At 42.0% G+C, this 20,171-nt stretch overlaps 1 protein-coding gene across 2 annotated transcripts in view; it reads right to left on the bottom strand.

The window, feature by feature from the left end:
• The window catches only part of LOC108100543 (dnaJ homolog subfamily C member 16), a 451,288-nt gene that overhangs the window by 62,254 nt on the left and 368,863 nt on the right, over positions 1-20,171 (bottom strand). For both annotated transcript variants that reach the window (XM_043209499.1, XM_043209500.1), the window contains exon 10: positions 15,465-15,847. In XM_043209499.1, coding sequence (XP_043065434.1) covers positions 15,465-15,847 — 383 coding nt within the window. The remainder of the gene's footprint in view (positions 1-15,464; positions 15,848-20,171) is intronic.

Below are 20,171 nucleotides of genomic sequence, written 5' to 3'. Positions count from 1 at the left end.
CCACCCTTAAAGTTCGCATCCGTGCAGAAATTCGTAAACGCAATTCGACTGTGCCTTTATCTTCAACATTTCGCGCGGAAGATCCATTTTCGTCCCATTCGATTTTCGTAACTCAAAAATCTCGATTGCCGGATCTTAAACTTCCAACATTTAGTGGCGGCTACACACAATGGGCCGATTTCCACGCCATGTTTTCGACGATCATCGACAAGGATCCTAGCCTTTCTAACATCGAGAAACTACAGCACCTGCGCTCCTGCCTCAAGGATGCGGCCCTCGATACCATAAAATCACTGGAAATCTCTGACAGCAACTACCGTATCGCTCTTGATGTATTAAATAACAGATTTAATAATAAACGCATTGTTTTTCAGGCACATGTTGCACAAATCTTTGGCCTAAAGACAATCGAAGCTGGGTCAGTTGGCAAGTTGAGAGAACTTTCTGATAGGCTTATCAGTCACATGCGGGCTCTTCAAGCGTTAGGCGATCAACAGCAAATCGCAAATTGCTTTATTGTTCAAGCCTTGGTGCAAAAGCTGGATCCATCTACCCAAGCCAAGTGGGAGGAGTCGTGTTCTGTTAATAAAATACCATCGTGGGAGGAGTTTTCGAAGTTCCTGGAAAGACGTTGCCAGACGCTAGAAAACGTGGAGCTTGCCATGGCTACCCATTCATCCAGCCACTCATCTGGAAGGCACAATCGTTCGAACAAGGCCCTACTAGCTGCCAGTCCATCACGATGCCGATTCTGCAGCGATAGTGGCCACTCCATATATACATGCACGAGATTTGGTAATCTTTCCCCAGCACTAAGATTGAAGGAAGTAAAGAAGATGTCGCTGTGCATAAATTGCCTTAAAGACGGGCATCAATTGCGCTCGTGCAATTCTAGTGGCTGTAGGAAATGTGGATCCAAGCATCATACATTGCTTCATTTAGGAGACGCACCAATGTCATCTGCAATGCCATCGCCAGCTCAGCCTGCGCCGGCCCCAGCTAATACAGCTCAAGGTTCTTCCAATCAGTACTCACTCGCTTGCACGCTGCCCTCTGACTCAGCTTCTTCCTCTTTCGAAGGACCTCAACCTTGCAACTTTGTGCTCTTGGCAACTGCTAATGTTTTTATTAAAAACAGAGCTGGTAGTCTAATACCTTGTCGTGCCATACTCGACTCAGGCTCGCAAGTTCATATTGTAACATCTAGATTCGTGCACCTTCTTCAACTCAAAAGGAGTAAATCTGCTGCAGCTGTATCTGGTCTTGGAGATTCTAGCTTCAAAACTACAGGATATGCTGTCCAGCTGTGTATATCGTCTAACTCTACCAATTACTCTGCAAGTATTGAAGCCGTGGTTGCATCCGCCATTGTCAACGACCAGCCTGACTTCAATTTCGACTCATCGCCATGGAATATCCCATCGAATCTACCATTGGCTGACCCGGAATTTAACAAATCGAAGAGGATTGACCTTCTCATAGGAGCAAGTTTGTTCTATGATTTGTTATGTATCGGACAAATCAAGCTTGGCCCCCATCTTCCCACTCTGCAGAAAACTCGACTTGGATGGGTTGTCTCTGGTGGCACGGCACAAACTTGCCACACTCTCGTTGCCTCTCAATCTATTTCAGATAAGATGCCAGAGCCTGAAGATCGAATTGATGATCTTCTGCAGCGATTTTGGGAATTAGAATCCTGTCCTTTGGAAAGCTCGAAATTCACCAAAGAAGAAACGGAATGCGAGGACCATTTCCAAAACACCTTCTTGCGACTACCCACTGGTGAATATGAAGTTCAGCTACCGAAAACTGGAAAAATCGATGGACTTGGAGAGTCATACCAGCAAGCATTTCGCCGTTTTCTCAGCTTGGAGCGGAAACTGGAACGCCGTCCTTATGTCAAGGAACAATACTCGAACTTTATAAAGGAGTATCTGGAACTCAACCATATGTCGCTTGTACCTCCGGATGATAGAATGCACTGCAGATTCTTCCTCCCGCATCATTGCGTCTTTAAGGAAGATAGCACGACCACCAAACTACGTGTCGTATTTGATGGATCAGCAGCTTCATCATCTGGAATTTCGCTGAATGACGTGTTGATGGCAGGACCTACCATACAGGCTAAGCTCTTCAATATTCTAATCCGTTTTCGTACCTTTGCAGTTGCTCTCACTGGAGATATTGGAAAAATGTATCGCTGTGTTCGAATAGCCAAGTCAGACAGCTATTTGCAATGCATTCTTTGGCGCGGTTCTGATCAGGATGACATCAGCATCTACAAGTTGGACACCGTAACATACGGTACCAAACCCGCCGCTTTTCTATCAGTTCGAGCGATGCATCAGTTGGCCATGGATGAGCAGTCGAAGTACCCTGTAGGATCTCAAATCGTCAGACGTGATTTTTATGTTGATGACTTGATCACGGGAGGTAGTTCCATTGAAGAAGTCGAGGAGATTCTTCAGCAAACAAAGGACTTGCTAGCGAAAGGTCACTTCATGCTTCGAAAGTGGTGCTCTAATGTCCCAGTCGTTCTCGAAAAGGTTCCAGAAGATGAGAAAGAATCTTTCCTGAAGTTTCATGATGGAAGCGACATAACCAAAACTCTCGGATTGGCTTGGGATCCTGCATCAGACGTCCTTCTTTTCTCGTACTTGCCTACGCAGTCCACGACCAAGCCAAACAAACGTGCTGTGCTCTCGTCAATATCCCGATTTTATGACCCGCTTGGCCTCATAAGCCCGGTTATAACTAAAGCCAAAATCTTCCTACAGGAGCTCTGGAAAGAGAAGCTACACTGGGATGAAAGCTTGCCCGAATCTCTAAGCTCAACCTGGTCCAGTATTTGCCTTCAGTTTCGCAGCGTAGAAAGGACGACATTTCCTAGATTCGCACTACTACCAAAGGGATCAATCGAGATTCATGGGTTTTGCGATGCTAGCATGTCTGCCTATGGAGCATGCGTGTATATTGTATCCAGATCTGCTGACAAATCCAATGCTCAACTATTGTGCTCCAAGTCTCGAGTAGCACCCTTAAAGACTCTGTCGATTCCGAAGCTTGAACTATGCGGAGCGCTTCTGTTGGCCAATCTTCTGAGTGAGCTTCAAAAAATGGATATATTTTCAGGTCCATACTTCTGCTGGTGCGATTCAACCGTAGTCCTAGCTTGGCTGAATAGTGAGTCATCCCGATTCACAACTTTCGTTGCTAACAGAGTAGCATCCATCCAAAGACTGTCTAGCGGAATGGAATGGCGTCACATACCCACTACACTAAATCCTGCTGATATCATATCCAGAGGAGCCTTGCCCATGGAATTGAACGCATCCGATCTCTGGTTTCATGGACCTTCGTTCTTGCTGCTACCGCGATCCAGCTGGCCGCTATCCCCTGCCCAAGAGCAGTGCTTACTGGAGCTGCGCAAGTCAACGTGCTTGGTTTTGACGTCACCGATTGATCTGACATCTACGTGCAAGTTTGAAAATTCATTTCCTGCTATGCAGCGAATTTTCGCATACATACACAAATTCTTGTTTCGACTTAGATCACCCACTCTGACTGTTTCAGATTTACAGAATGGTACACGCCTCCTAGTTCGAGCGGTGCAGCGAGCTACCATGTGGGCTGACTTAAAAGCAATTCAGGCCAACCATGTCCTGAAGCCATCGAACTGCTTGTCATCGCTGTCTCCATTTGTTGATGATTTTGGTCTTCTACGAGTCGGAGGTAGACTGTCGAACTCAAGCCTGCCCTTTGATTCTCGACATCCAATGATCCTGCCCAGGAAGCATCCAATAACTTCGGCTATCATCAAGCACTTCCACGAAGAAAGCCTTCACGCAGGACCTCGGACGTTGCTGGCCAGAATCAGACTCCACTATTGGCCCATCGGGGGAGAAGAACAGTCGCTGCTGTGGTCACCAAGTGCATTCGCTGTTGTCGTGTTCGGCCACGTACACTTCAGCATGTTATGGCAGACCTGCCAAAGGAACGCGTGGATTCTTGCAAGGCCTTCACAGTCACTGGAGTGGACTACTGCGGCCCATTCATGTACAAGCCTGAAGGACGAAAACGCCAGCCGTTGAAGTGCTACATATGCATTTTTATATGCTTTGCAACCAAAGCAGTTCACATGGAACTAGTGGCTGACTTATCCACACCAACATTCTTGGCAGCCCTCAGACGCTTTATTGCAACAAGAGGTCGTCCCAAATGCATTTGGTCTGATAATGCTACCAACTTTACTGGAGCCAAGAACGAGCTTGCCGAACTTCGTCGTTTATTCCTAGCTGAGGACCATTTGAAGGCAATCGAGAGCTTCTGTCTAGCTGACTCCATCGAATGGAAATTCATTCCACCCAGATCGCCTCACTTTGGAGGCCTGTGGGAGGCCTCAGTTAAGACAGCCAAGCATCATCTTTATCGGACTATTTCGCAATCCACACTAGGATTTGATGAGTTGCGCACCATCATTTGCATGATCTCAGCCATCATCAACTCTAGACCGCTGCTGCCCCTATCAGAGGATCCAGCAGACCTTGATGTCCTGACTCCGGCACATTTTTTAACTGGCGGTCCCGCTACCAGTTTCTGCGAACCAGATCTCTCTAACCTAAATGTCAACCGACTTGATCGTTGGCAGAAAATTTCTTATTTGCAGGAAACCTTTTGGAAACGCTGGCGTGAAGAATACCTGACGCTCCTTCAGCAGAGATCCAAGTGGCGTTCTCCCCAACCCAGTCTGCAGGTCAACGATGTCGTCCTCGTCAAGGATGAAAATCTGCCACCACTCAAATGGCCATTAGCTCGTGTGCTAGAGCTGATAAAGGGGAAGGATGAAATCTGTCGAGTCGCTGTCCTGAAGACTGCAACAGGAATAACCAAGAGAGCTGTCGCCAAACTGTGCCTTTTGCCTACGAAGGATGATGTTGAAAGCCCTGGCCTTCCAACGGGGGGGAGAATGTTTGGTCCAGCCCAAACAACTTAAATAGCATCCCTTTTTGTTTTCTTAACATCATAACTAAAAACTATTGTAACTGCCCTGCGAGGCAAACTCTCTTAAATTCGCTTGCCCTGCGAGGCAATTCTCTTAACCATCGCTTGTTCTTTGCTTATCATTTATCATCTCGCACTTCTTCGTTAAGCTCATGCAGCTGCATTGCATCGGCATTGCCAAAAATAGTCTTTATCAGTCGTCGCTAAGTCGTTGTTAGCTAACAGTCGTTAATAGTTGTCGTCGTTATCAAGATCGTCGCTAGATCGCTTGCATTTAACGCTCAAACCAATTCGGGTTTGTCTGCGTATAAATTCGTACTATTTGTCGCCGCCCTTGTGCCGATAAATAAACTCTATTGTATTCAATAAATATACTTAAGTGAATTCGAAACAAAACTTGTTATAATTTTCGTTGGAGCTAATTAAATACACCTTTATAAACCAAAATAAAATCTTTGTGTTATCTTGCCAAAAAATAGTTAGTGAAAAAGCTCGCTAACTCAACAAAATTAATGATGGAAGTGAAAAAGCACGAACAATTCTATAACGAATTGAGGCACAATTCTTCTAAGCAACCTTTTGCTTATCGTAAAAATATTTCTGAAATTTTCACCGAATTAGAACCTTCGGAAGATCACGAACCAATAGTAGCAGCCTTTATGCGCAGCAAGATATCCTGTTGGAACTGTGATAAACCAGGACATAGATGGGACAATTGTTTAGAACCTAGAAGTGTGTTTTGTTATGGTTGCGGAACCAAGAACGTTTATAAACCTCGTTGTAGCAAGTGTAACCCTTCGGAAAACCAGCCGAAGGATGTGTCCAACAACCAGCTTTAGACACATCCGTATCCAGCCATAATAAAATCAGCATTTAGACCACACCTGGGAGTGGCAAAAAGTAGATGAGTCAGAATTAACACCAAGACTTTTACCTTTCCACACCAGATGATCTAATTATTTGAAAGCTCGACATCGGATATTCGGTAGTTTAAATAAAATTTCACTTGAGGCTAAACCCAAAAGATCAACCTTTCGGTTACGGGAATTTTGGAAGAATATTATTAAAACTCGGCGTGTTTTGATTTCATCAATATATGGAAAAGAAGACAATCGTTTGTACACACCCTTGATTATAGAAGATCAGAGATACGATGCTTTATTAGATTCCAGAGCAACCGTTAGTTGTGTTGGCAACAATGCAGCTAAAGTGCTTCTCGCTCATCCAAGCTCACGCAAGTGTTCTGGAAAAGTGAAAACATCCAGTGGTGCTCTATGTTCCGTGAAAGGCATTATAACGTCCTCGATAAAGTACCGAAATCTGAACGAAAATATTGACTTTTATATTATTCCAGACTTACAACAATAGACGTCTTGTCTCGGAATAGATTTCTTTAAGAAATTCAAACTTGCCGAGAGAATCCTTGACGAAACTATAGGAGAATTAGATGTTGGTCCATCGGAATATGAAGAACCGGAAACTAAGTTACATAGTCTCTCTAGTAAGGAACAGGATCGTTTGAACAGTGTCAAGGAGATGTTTCCGTCATATGAACGGGAGGGACTAGGCAGAACCAATATAATTTCCCATTCTATCGACGTAGGCGATGCTAAGCCGTTGAAACAAAGGCATTGGCCAATTTCACCTGCACGAGAGAAAATTATGTTTGCAGAAGTAGATAATATGTTAGCTCTTGATATAATAGAACCTTCTAATAGTCCATGGAGTTGTAACTGCGTTAATGTTCAGAAAGGCAGTAAGGTTCGATTGTGTTTGGATTCTCGCGAAGTTAATAAGCATACCAGGAAGGACGCCTTGGCCTTGGCTGTGTTCTTGCTCAAAAGAATGATGATGGTTTTGAAATGCCTGTTGGTTACATGTCCGTTAAACTATCGAAGGCTCAGCGGAATTACACTGTCACAGAACTGGAGTGTCTCGCAGTTATTAAGGGTATAAAGAAGTTTCGCGCCTACATCGAAGGACAAGATTTTTCGGTAGTTACAGACCATGCAGCATTACAATGGCTTATGCGGCAGAAAGACTTGTCTGGTCGACTCGCTCGATGGGCTTTACAACTTCAAGGTTTCGATTTTCGCATAGAACACCGGATGGGCTCTCAAAACATCATAGCAGACACCCTTTCCAGGCAGAACAAATCAGTAGAGGAATTTGTAGACGTAGGTCCAATAATTGATTTAGAATCAGAAGATTTTCGCTCCTTGGAATATCTCGACCTGATCGAACGCATTCGTCAGAATCAAAAGAAACTTCCCGATCTTAAGATCACAGATGGATATGTATAGAAGCGTACTGAAGCGATTACTGGAAACAGTGAATCGGATGAAGGTTCATGGAAGTTATGGGTACCTTCGGGACTAGTTAAAAAGCGTCCTGCAACAAGCTCATGATTCTCCAGGCTCTTCTCATTGCGGCATAGGTAAAACAGTGGAGAAACTCAAAAGATACTTGTTTTGGCCGAAGATGCTTATTCAAATTCCAGAATATGTGAACAATTGTAGCGTTTGTAAGCAGACAAAAAGTCCAAATGTTGTACTCAGACCACCTATGGGGAAACCCAGAGAAACAGATAGACCATTCCACCGATTTTATATGGATTTGTTAGGTCCATATCCTCGTCCGAAGGTAGGGAACATTGGGTTACTGATTATTGTCGATCAGTTTACAAAGTTTCACTTCCTTTGTCCGTTGAAAAGATTTACATCGGAAAAATTTGTGAATTCCTTGAAAAGCATATCTTATTTACATTTGGAGTTCCTGAATCAATTCTCACAGACAATGGATCGCAATTCCGTTCAGGGTTCTTTGAAGCCTTTCTTACTAGATACTCGATCAAGCACTTATGCACAGCTGTGTATTTTCCACAGATTAACGCAAGTGAACGCTTAAACCGTTCAGTATTAGCAGCCATAAGAGCGTACGTAGGGAAAGATCATACAACCTGGGATCAGAAATTGAACGAGATCAACGGAGCCATTCGATCAAGTCTACATACAACCACCGGATTTTCACCTTATTTTCTTACTTTTGGACAAAACATGATTTTGTGTGGAAAAGACTATGAATTGTTGCGAAAACTAAATTTACTCTCAGACGATACTAGATTAGTTTATCCGAATGCTTTGCAGTTGACTAGACTAGAGGCTAAGATCAATACCTCGAAGGCTCATGAGGCTAATGCAAAAATAAACAACTTGAGAAATAGAAACATCCAATTCAGCATAGGAGATAAAGTTTATGTACGTAATTTCACGCAGAGCAATGCTAGTAAGCAATTCAGTCACAAATTAGCGCATGTATTTATTCCAGCCACAGTAAAACGAAAACTCAGTCCAGTGTACTACGAATTAGCCAACGAAAACGGTAGGAAAATGGGAGTTTACCATCTAAAGGATATTCAGAAAACATAAACCTTTATTATTCGCACTGACCTTTTTCAGATTACGATTCCCTCGAAATCTCAGAAACATAATCTGTGGGTGTAGTGGCCAGTGAACAGAAAGACAAGACTTTAAAATTATAACGGACATACAAAATTTATTAGGTCAGCTAAGGGTTAAACTAGCTCGAGTGTGCAAGCTTTAAGATCAACTATACTGCTTCAGCTTAAATCGTATAGTTGTCTCGCTCGCATACTTCGTTAAGTTGCCAGGAATAGTCCCGTTAAAGCTCATGAACAGATAGCCACGCTGCTAGAATATTCGGGCGATTCGATCATTTCGCTGCCGATCTTCTACCGCCACAGTGCGTAAAATTTTGTGAACGAGAAATTTTAATTCAAGAGTGAAAACCAACCACGTGTTCGGAACCGCACCCACGGCCAAGTCCAAAATTTAGGCAAGTGGGCGGAGAACCGCAAATTTGAGCAGCGATCAGGAGACTCCAAAGTCTACCTGTAGTGAACCAGTGATTTGATTTGAAGTTTTGAAGGTAAATTTGCTAAAGTCATACAGAGTTGTGTGTGTACGCTAATTTAGTAAATCTTCCGTAGTTTCTGGTCACCGGCGGCCGGCTCAGCCTTGGCGCTGCGCGCTTTCATACAAACACACATACATATATGTGTTCAAAAATCTTGCTGCCGCCGGTGTCCCAACTTTGCAGTCGGTATTAGTGGGATACGCCATAACCTTTTTGGGATACCCTACCCAGGGGAATCTGTGGAGCAATTAGAGCGACAGCAGGACACAGCAGTCACATTTAAGTGAAAATAAGAACATCTAAGCTGCAACATTAACCAAAAAGCACATGGCGTTGCATAAGATGTAACCTTTTCTTCGTGAGTACACGATTCACCCTGTATTGGAAAGAACCAGAGTTTGGCACCGCTGAATATTAACCCTTGTGTCAGAGCTGTGCCAATGTCAACCACATTAAAATAATTTAAATTTTATTTTGAATTCTCTTTTGTTTGAATAATTTGATGAACCTTAATGGAAATTTTTAGTTTAAGTAATACCATGTGTACAGCCTCTAACGATTAATGTCAGCCTAAAATTTTTACTATCTATATGCATACTCATTTACATATATTATATATATATTCGTTCGTCGTGCGCCGTAAGCAGCAGTCGTGGAAAAACTAGCAGTCGAATTATTATTTTTGTTATTTTATGTTACTTTCAAGAATGTGTATGAGACCGATCTCCCCTCAGTTTTACTTTTAATTTAACGTTTGAATAAATAATCATTGACATTATAAATTATTCTCACATTTGGGGGCTCAACCGAGTCTGAGTGCGCGAGATCGTGAAAGTGGATATGCAGAAGAAAATTAAGCTGTTTAAAGACAAAATAAAATGCAATGAAGCCGTCAATCAGTTGTAAAGCCGAACATCAGTTGTAAAGTTGTAAAGCAGAAGATCAGTTGTAAAGTTGTAAAGTTGTTGGTCGTGTGGCGAAATTCAAGGGCAAAGTTGTGAAATTGCGTTGCAAAATTCCTAAGAACGGCGTATTTTCTGAAAGTTGTACAGAGCTGAAAGAACCGTTAGGAATTTAGTCGCGCCATTCAGTCGCCCGTAGTTGTCGCCGAACATGACAAAAAACCAAGAGAACGCCGGCTAAACAGACGAAAACGAGCGGAAAAGAGGAGCAAAAGCAGGATCGAGTTGATCTAAGGAGTGAAAAAGAAGGGCATAGCAGCGAAGACGAAGTAATAATGCAGAAGCAAGAAGTCGCCGGCGCAGTTGTCACAACAGAGATGAACGACGTAGCAGCAGAAATTGGTGATATGAGCTTAAAAATGCAGAAGCTTATCCAGTTGCTCACACTCAAGGTCGAGGTCGATGAGCAAAGAGAAAATAAGGGAAACATACCACCAAATAGTTTTGACAAGAGCGTACATGAATTTGATGGAATATCGGTGCCGGTTTTAAAGTGGTTCGAAATTTTTGAGCGAAATGCGGAAGTGTATGAGCTGACAGAGAAGCAAAAATATGTTCATGCCAGGGCAAAAATGATCGGCACGGCCAAGTTATTCCTGGAATCAGAATGCGTGAGTGACTTTTGTGAGCTGAAGGAAAAATTGATTGCTGAGTTTGAGTGCAGCCGGAATAGTGCCGATGTACACCAGTGGTTGCGCGATCGTAAGAAGAAAAAAAACGAACCGTTTCACGAGTATCTGCAGCATATGAAGAGGCTGGGAAGTGTTGGAAATGTTGAGGAGGCTGCTGTTTTGCGTTACATTGTAAACGGGCTGCAAATAAAAAGCAAGTTTAAAGTTGCCATGTTGCGATGCAAGTCATACAAAGAGTTAAAAGAAGAGTATTAGATTTTCGATCTGTTCCAACAGGAGAGCAACCAAAGGAACGGAACGAACGAAAAAAACGGAGCTAATCAAAGGAAAAATGAACCCACTGTTTCAAACAAACAAGTACCGGACCAGAAAAGAAAGGAATATTGTTTTAACTGTGGCTCTGCAGTAACGCCGAAAAAAAATGCTTCAGCTGTAATGAGAACGGGCATACATCCAAGGATTGTCCAAAAAGCATCCCGAAAGTTCGTGTTGTTGTGGATCGCAGTCGCCTAAAGAAAGTGACCATAAACGGTGTTGAAGTTGAGTGCCTAGTGGATCCGGCTCGGACGTGACAATCGTTAATGAAGCTGTATTGAAAGAGTTGGGCAATATCGAAATTTTCCAAAGTAGCTCAACACTGCGAGGCTTGGGCAACAAAAATACAAAGCCGATTGGATTTTTTAACGCCAACGTCGAGGTAGATCAGCTGAAAACAATGCAAAAATTTTTGGTTGTCTCACGGGGTGCAATAGACTGCAGCGCACTCTTGGGACACGATTTCCTGAAAAAGTTCGAGTTTACTGCCGATGCGAAGGGATACGTATTTCGAAGTCTGGAAGCCGATGAGTATCCAAACGATGTCTATAGCATATTTGAAGATCCAAATTTATTTACAGCTCCCCTAGAATTCCAAAACAGCGTTAAAGAGATGATCGAAAGTGCATTCCAGCCGTCAATAGTCCTCGAGCAGTGCCCGATCGATCTGAAGATTGTTGCCGACGGCGTCATCAAACCGTCTTATGTTGCAAGCAGAGTTTTTTTTTTTTTTTTTTAGCTTTGTTTTGTTTATTGAATCTTCTCCTTACGAGACTAACAGTAAGTGTATCAAATCTTATACTATAACCTAACTATCAGTCATATAGACTGGAACAGTAAAAATGGCCCTGACAAATTATGGCTGGGTTGGAAGGTCGTTACGTTGCAGGCGGGTTCTTCTGGAAACCCGAGTCAGATCCCTTGCAAGAGGATTTGGGTGTGCTGAGAGTTTTTCCTTGTATGACGCTTTTTGCTTCTCTATTTCATCTTTTACTGCGAGAATGCCAAGGTCCCTGTGGATGTTTTCGTTTCGAATATACCATGGTGCCCCAGTGATAGTTCTCATGATATTTGCTTAAGCGCGCTGTATGATGTCTATGTTAGTTTTGCTCGCGTTTCCCCAGAGCTGGGAGCCATACATCCAGATTGGTTTAAGAGTGGAGTTGTAGAGCAGTACCTTGTAGTCCAGACACATGGGCGATCGGGCGTTTATAATCCAGTGGAGGCTGCTGACTTTTAGTTTAAGATGTAGTTTCTTGCATTCGATGTGTCTACGCCATGTTAGGAGTCTATCGATGTGGACGCCGAGATACGTTACTTCGTTGTCTTGTGGGATTTGTGTGCTATTCAAGTAGATCGGAGGGCAAGTTTGTCTTATATCAGAGACTCATCTAACAAACAAAAACCATTTCCACCTCAATGGCTATACATTTTATAAAACAAAACATCCTGATGACAAGGCTCATGGCTGCAATGGCATACTGATCAAGAAACGCATCGGGCATTATGAGTTGCCATCATTCGCAACAGCCTACATGCTACATCAATACACATCGATACTGAAAGCGGTTTCTTAAACCTGTCCGCTGTATATTGCCCACCACGCTTTTCCATTTCCGAAGATGAATTTGTAAAGTTCTTTGACCTATTAGGTGACCGTTTTATAGCGGCTGGTGATTATAATGCGAAACACCTCCATTGGGGCTCTTGACTCACCAATCCAAAAGGAAGACAGCTGTACAACGCTATAATAACACCAAGAAACAAACTTGACTTTATCTCTCCAGGTAAGCCTACTTATTGGCCAGCAGATCCTAATAAGAAGCCTGGTCTGATGGATTTTGCCGTCACAAGAAGAGTGCCTAGAGGTTATGTTCATGTGGAACACTTAACAGATCTTTTATCGAATCACTCGCCCCTTTTACTTCTTCTCTACGACCATCCACAGCTTTCAAAACGAGCACATCTTCTAACTTCCTGTAAAATAGATTGGCTTAAATACAGAAAGAATGTAAGTACCCATATTGATGGCTTCCCAAACATGTACCAAAAATAAGAGATTGACAGCTCAGTTGAAGCACTAGTGTCTGTTATGTCACTAGCTGGTCAACACTCCACACCTATTATATCGGCTTGTAATTTTAATTCTGATTCTAGCAGCAGTCGAGCTTTTGGGCATATTAAGGAATTGCTACGCAATAAGAGAAGGCTTCGGAGGGAGTGGCAAGCCCACAGATCGCTTGCCTCGAGGAGCAGCTTAAAACAGCCAACTGACTTCTACGCGCAGCCCTAGAAGATGAAAAAAATCGATCTCAATTATCCTATTTGCAGAATCTCTCCCCTAACAGCAGACGATATCCACTGTGGAAAGCTGAATCGGGTATATGTCCACCAATCGAAAGTGAACCGGCATTACACACACGAACAGGAGAGTGGGCTTACAGCAACGCAGAGAGGGCAAATGTATTTGCTGCACATCTAGAAATTGAAATTGCCGAACTGTGCAAAAAATCTTCTCAGCACGATATTCAACACCATGATAAAATGGGGCTTTTATCCACAACAATGGAAAAAGTCTGTGATCACTATGATCCATAAAGCTGGAAAGGACAAGTCCCAGCCTTCATCATATAGGCCAACCAGTCGTCTGTCGTGCCTATCAAAGATATTTGAAAAGCTGCTCCTGAATCGTATAAAGGAACACCTACAGTCCCATAATGCCTTTCCAAGCCACCAATTTGGTTTCCGCGAAAAACATGGAACCATTGAACAAGTAAACCGAATAACCTCCGAGATACGAAATACATTTGAAAGTCAAGAGTATTGTTCCGCAGTCTTTCTGGATGCCGCCCAGGCCTTCGACCGCGATTGGTTGGACGGCTTGTATATAAAATTCAAAATACTGGAATCATATCTTGTGCATAGAAGTTTCGCAGTACGGTGTAAAGATTTCCGCTCCGATTACCATCCAATTGAAGCTGGAGTACCTCAAGGAAGAAGATTCTAAGTCGATCTAAGTGCCCCATGAGAGCAACGCTGAACCCTACCATCTTTGAACAACGTCCATATTTCACAAACAACGGAAGTGACTTATCTTGGAGTCGACCTTGATAGACGGCTTATCTGGAGAAGGCACATCGAAGCCAAGAAAACACAACTTAAATTAAAAGTAAGAAGCCTACACTGGCTTATAAATGCTCGCTCTCCGCTGAAATTGGAGTACAAGGTACTTATGTACAATGCAGTTCTCAAACTAATTTGGGAGTATGGCTCCGAGCTATGGGAGAACGCATGCGTTAGTAACCTAGAAATGATCCAGAGAGCCCAATCAAAGATACTGAGAACAACAACGGGTGCACCGTGGTACATACGGAATGAAAACATTCACAGAGATTTAATCGTGGGATCTATTAAAGAGGAAATAGACAAAGTATAAGCAAAGTATACGATCAAGCTACAGGGTCATCCAAATAGGCTGGCGCGGTCTTTAACGTGGAACACTAGCCACACACGACTCCGACGAAGAGATCTCCCCATCCAGCAACAATAACTAGGGCCGTTATTCCAAAAATAAAACCTAATTTTAATTAATTGATTATATGTATTAGACTAAGATTTGAATACTTGTCGTAAGTCTGGTTGAGAGAAGGTTCGATAATTAAACACCGTAAAAATAAAAATTCTTTATGGGGTAAGAGGTGTCTCCTTTACTGCTAATGGTTTTTAAGATAAAGAAGTTCCAGTAGAAAAGGTGATATGAGTATACTAAACATTCTTGATCATCTTCACGATCAGAAACGAACTACGTTTGTACGTCTGTCAGTCTGTCTGTTTTTCTTTGAACTAGTCTCTCAGTTTTAAAGCTATCTTGCTGAAACTTTCCCAGAAGATGTGGTAGATTGGCCGACTATATCGGATAGCTCCCACACGAGAGAATGAAATAGAAAATTCTTACGCCGTTGTTTTTGATCAGATCGACTTGATTTCTTCCAGATGGCGTTTTCTAACTACCATTGAATTACGAATTAAATTGTATCAAAATCGGACAACTGTATCATATAGCTGCCATACGAAAAATCTTCTAGCTTTTTTTTCTTGTTTTTGATGATTTTGGATTCAGTTGACTTTTAAAAAATCTGCCATATGAAAAATCTTCTAGCTTTCTTTCTTGTTTTTGAGGATTTTGGATTCAGTTGACTTTTAAAAAATTTAAACACATATTAAAAAAATCAGAATCCAATAATCGTGCTTATATAATAAAAAACAGCAACGGCATAATTGTGTTACATTATTTATCGAGCAATCCCGACCATTCCGACATATAGCTGCGTATAGCTGCAATAGCTGCAAATATCAGTCATATAGCATTGACACATCTAAAATAAAAGTTGGGGAATGCTGATATTTATTCTTGGTCCTTGCTTGGCAACTCGTATTAATTGAAAGGCTCAAGCGCAGCCATTGCAACATCATCAATAGCAAAACAAATATTCTTGAAAAAGAAGGTATGTTGAGAACCCGTTCAGCAAATACATGATGGAAAGAAATTAGTGTTAACTCAGCAACACAGCTTATCGAGTGTCGTCTACCTAAGTTATGAGTTTCTTTTTATATTTACCTTTGTTCCTTGATCAGACTCTGGGTGTTTAGCGTGGTACATACAAAAGTATTTTCGGTGACCATTTAACGCAAGAACAGTACCAACACAATTTCTTGGATTAACTTGAAGCTTTCGTTTTGAGCACAAAGATAATCGAAGAATTTCGGTAAACCACGGTAATCCTTTTTCAATCGACATATGCCCAAACAATAACGTTTTCGATTTTCTGTATGGCCAAACTGCTTTGTGAAAATTTGGTATAAGTTTATAACGACTTTGAAAATCGGTTATAAGAAGTAATGTTCGGCATCCTGGCTTTAGTAGGCGAACCATCCCATTATATTTCTCAGCTCTCATTTCATATAATTTGAGTTCCGGGATGAGTTTATTGTGTTGATGGTCTGAAAATAGTACAAGAAAATGATAAATTTAAAATTTATATGGTTACAAGTATTTCAACTTTCCAAAAGTTTCTTAGCCAAACTGTTTCGCCCTTAATTTTTAAAAACATTTAATTCGTAATAACTTTTGGTAAGTAATACACGCTATAATAGCTGTTTTTAAAATATAAAAATTTTTTTAATTGGAGTAAAGAAAAACGAGGAAGGAAGCTATACATATAATATACCCTTGCAGTCATCAAATGTGTCAAACCAAATACATAGAGGCTAAACAACATCGAAGCTATGTCGATTTTTCTATGAAGTTTCTGTATTTTCAAAGATTGTTCATATGAAAACAATATGACATTTAATTCGAAATTCAAGAGTTATTAGAAAATTCTATATTTTAAATATTTAACTTTTCTGATGAAAAACAACGTTGTAATTATTTTATATCCGTTAATTTCCGTTAATTTTATATAAATTTTTTCTCGGTTCAAGGGTTATAAAAAAATTGTATGTTCCAAAAATCATGGTCGTAGGATAAAAAACAACGACGTTATAAATTTGTTTCATTATTTATATATAAGAAATTTTTTTACCCAACGGAGGAATAATTTTTTTTTCAATCTCTCGTATGGGAGCTCGTTCCGACTTATATACTGCGTGCAATAGCTATACAACTTTTGGGAAAGTTTTAGCAAGATAGCTTTAAAACTGAGAGAATAGTTTTGCGTAGAAACGGATAGACGGACTGACGTACAGACGTATTTCGATTCAGATCGTGATACTGACCAAGAATATACATACTTAATGGGGTCTGAGGTGTCTCCCTCACTGCGTTGCAAACTTCAGACTGAAATTATAATACCGTTTGCTCTGCAAGGGTATAAAAACTGGTCGATAAAAAACAACGACGTTATCAATTTTTTTCCAATAATTTTGTTGGGTCAGTGAGATTTTTCTTAACCACAACCGTTGGTGGTGCCCAAATAAAACAATCAAATTTTCACTTAATTTTGCACTTAGTTATTTGAATGGCCAAGGCCTTAATTTACAAAGTGTATGTTTGTGAATGTTCTGTGAGCGAGTACAAAATCGAACTACTGAAAGAAGCTGCTTGCCATGGACAAAGAGCCAGGCAGCGATAAGCTAAAAAGTGCAAAAGAAGTAGCAACTACAATTAATGAAAGAGTTGCCACGCAGGGCAAATAGAATAACTAAAGCAATTATCGAGAACTCAATTTACGTTAAGATTTGAAATTTAAAGATTTGAGTTAGGCCAGGACTTTCAACCAGACCTGTTTCGGCAGCACGCACAACTTGCGGACAACCCTTCTTGAGTGGTTCCAGTTGATGTTCGTATGACTGTCACACGAGCAACTCTATCGCATCCAGGCACCAATTCCATGACCCTGGCTTATGGCTTTTTAAGCGGAGGCAAATTCTCATTCTGAACCAGGACGACATGGTTGATTTGTAGCGCAGGCTTGGGAGTGTGCCACTTTGAGCGTTGCGTCTTCACGCCACCGTGACCAGAAGATTTGTTGGAAGTAAGAAATTCTCTGCCAGCGGTCCAAGCGGTTTAAAGTTCAGCTTTGCGACGTCAGGCTCAGAGTACAGCACCAGCAGAACTGTGCCAAGAAGATGTGCAGGAGTTAGCACCTCAAAATCTGCCAGATTTTCTGAAAGAGGGCGTACAGGTGGTTTTTACTGCAGCCTCCTAGATGCCTCCAAAGTGAGGTGAACGAGGGGGAATAAAACGCCACTCAATCGAATCTTCCAGGCAGAATTCTTCTATAGCTCGTGTGTAGGGGCTCGCTAAGAATAGATTCTTCAGTTCGTAGCATTATCCGACCATATTCGGGTAGGTTTGCCTCTTATAAAACTAAACTGCTTCAGTGCTCCCAAGAATGTTTGTGTCGAAAGATCCTGGACAAGCTCCAGATGGATTGCTTTCGTCGCGAAACTAAAGTGGACCGCAGAGATCCAGACCAGTAACCATGAACGTAGACGTTTTCACGATCCTTGGGCAAGTCAGCCATTAGGTGTTGAGATAGCCTTGGTTTGGCTCGAAAGCATACGACGCATTTGGACACTGTTTTCCGGCCACCTATCGGCCGAAATTGGAGACGCATGTGAGCGAGCAGCGCTCAATGACCAGAATGCAAGTTCTTCCGATGCAAATCCAATACATGTAATGGCCCGTGTAACTGGATGCAGCATCCAGTAGCAGTATGACAGGATGCTGCGCATTATAATCCGAGGACGAGTTCTGTAGTCTGCCACCAATTCGCATCAGCCCAAAGCTATCGACGAATGGGAAAAGAGCACAACGGGCTGGATGATGAAATTTGCTGCTTAGAATGCAGCCTCCAGTAGTTATCAGCCAGGTTTCGCATTTGGATACGTTTAATAAGCATCTGAGTGCCCATTTTAACATCTTCGTCGTTTTATACGGCGTGCAAATCAAAATGCGCTTTCTGAGGTCGGGAAGAGTCTTCACAGGGAAACAAGTCAATCGTGCTGATTCTTGAGAAGAAACGCTGGGCCTCGGAACCAAAGGCCAGATTCCAGAAGTTCACTTCAAGAAGCACACCTCTTGACAAAAAATGTCGGCTGGATTGCAGTTAGTCGGTGCATAGGGCCAATTCATGCTACTGGATAGTTCTTGAATTAAAGATATTCCATTAGCAATAAATACTTGAAAACGTGAAGGTTTATCGCTTATCCGTGATAAAGCTACACAGAATCCGACCAGTAACCAAACGGGCAATCGAAGAGATTCATGTTGCGTACGTCCCGCATCATCTCGTTTGCCATCAGCTTTTGAAACGAAATAGATGCATCCTCCATAGGCGTCGATGCTAGCGTCACAGAATCCGTGAACCTCAATAACATCCCACGGATGTCGAGGAAACTTCATTTGCTGGGTACGTCCCAACTGTGGACAACACCAGTCGTTTACATGGCTTTGAAATGACCTGTATGGGGAAAAAGAAAAACGAAAAAATTTCTTTGCAGGGTCCCAAAAAAGAACCAAAGTCTTGGCAAAGTCGCTGCCATCGTGAAACTTCAGGAAAGTTTCTTTTTCCTTGTCAGGAATTTGATCAAGGACTCCGCTATCGTTGGAACACCATTTCCTGAGTTTAAAACCACCTCGTGTAATCAAGTTGATGCTTTGAGACCTGATTTCGAGGACCTCCTGTGTTGATTTTCCTCCTGTTATCAATTCGTCAACGTCGTCCATACGACCTTCAGCAGCAACCAATTCACGCTGCACAGCTTGACCCTGCTTTGCAGTTGCCTTAATAGTAGAAGATCCACCTCCTGTTACGATCCAAGCCTCGTTTTCTGCAATAGAGGTAACCCAGCGGCCAACTTAATCTTCCCTACAGATAATAACTCAAAAAATATGCTAGCGCCAATGAGAAGATCTATACGCTGAGATTTATAAAATTTTCGATCGGCCAACTGAATATTAGAGGGAATTTTCCAGCCAACTGGGTTGATTATCAGTAATTGCTGGAGCAACAAGAGTAGATATGCATGCGAAGTAATCGAAAATATGCGGCTTTAACTTAAAGCAAACGGAAACTCCATCCGAGTCAAATCGAGCATCTCCAAGACTAGCAACTGATACGGTAGACTTCGTTTTCGGGAATTGCAACTGGTGAGCGAGTCAGGAAGTCACAATGTGGAATTGTGATCCCGAGTACAGCAACACACGGCATGGGATCCAAGCAGCTGATCGACTTTAAACGCTTATGACTGCAGTTGCAAGAAAGACAATATCAAAAAGCGCTTGAAACAATTGGATTTGACGTACTTTGTTCCGCAACAGGAGTTCGCTTAACCTGGGCCGAAGGCTGAGAGCCAAGACGCTAAAGGCTATGATGCTTTTGTTGCGTTTTTTTCCTGATTGTAAATCATTTGAGTACAAAACTGCAGTGTGCTCTATATTTTTCAATTTTCGACAACGCTTGGACCAAAATGTAGTGAAATGATTAATCGAAGTAAATTCATCAATAGCCTCAGATTCTTCCCAATTGGCCTGAGTCTTGCTATCTAATTTTTGCAGTAAAACATGGACAATAACGCAGATTGAAATTTGCTCAGCTGAACCCATTAACTGAAGAGCACGTAGATTAGCATTTCTTTTATCGGACATATCTCTTAGCTTCGTAGCGGACTGCAGTCCACTTTGGGAAGACCCAAAATGTACATTATATGAGAATGGGAAATTAGACGCATATTATTGAAACGGTTAACCGTGGTCCGGATGCTGCCATAAATCCAATTTTTCAATAGTCCTGGATTTAAAAATGTCTATTTCTAATCA

Source organism: Drosophila ficusphila, unplaced genomic scaffold (assembly GCF_018152265.1).
Source record: "Drosophila ficusphila isolate 14025-0441.05 unplaced genomic scaffold, ASM1815226v1 contig_128, whole genome shotgun sequence".
NCBI classification, from domain to species: Eukaryota; Metazoa; Arthropoda; class Insecta; order Diptera; family Drosophilidae; genus Drosophila; species Drosophila ficusphila.
The sequence above is the reverse complement of the archived record's forward strand: the minus strand, read 5'-3'. Positions and strand labels throughout refer to the sequence as shown.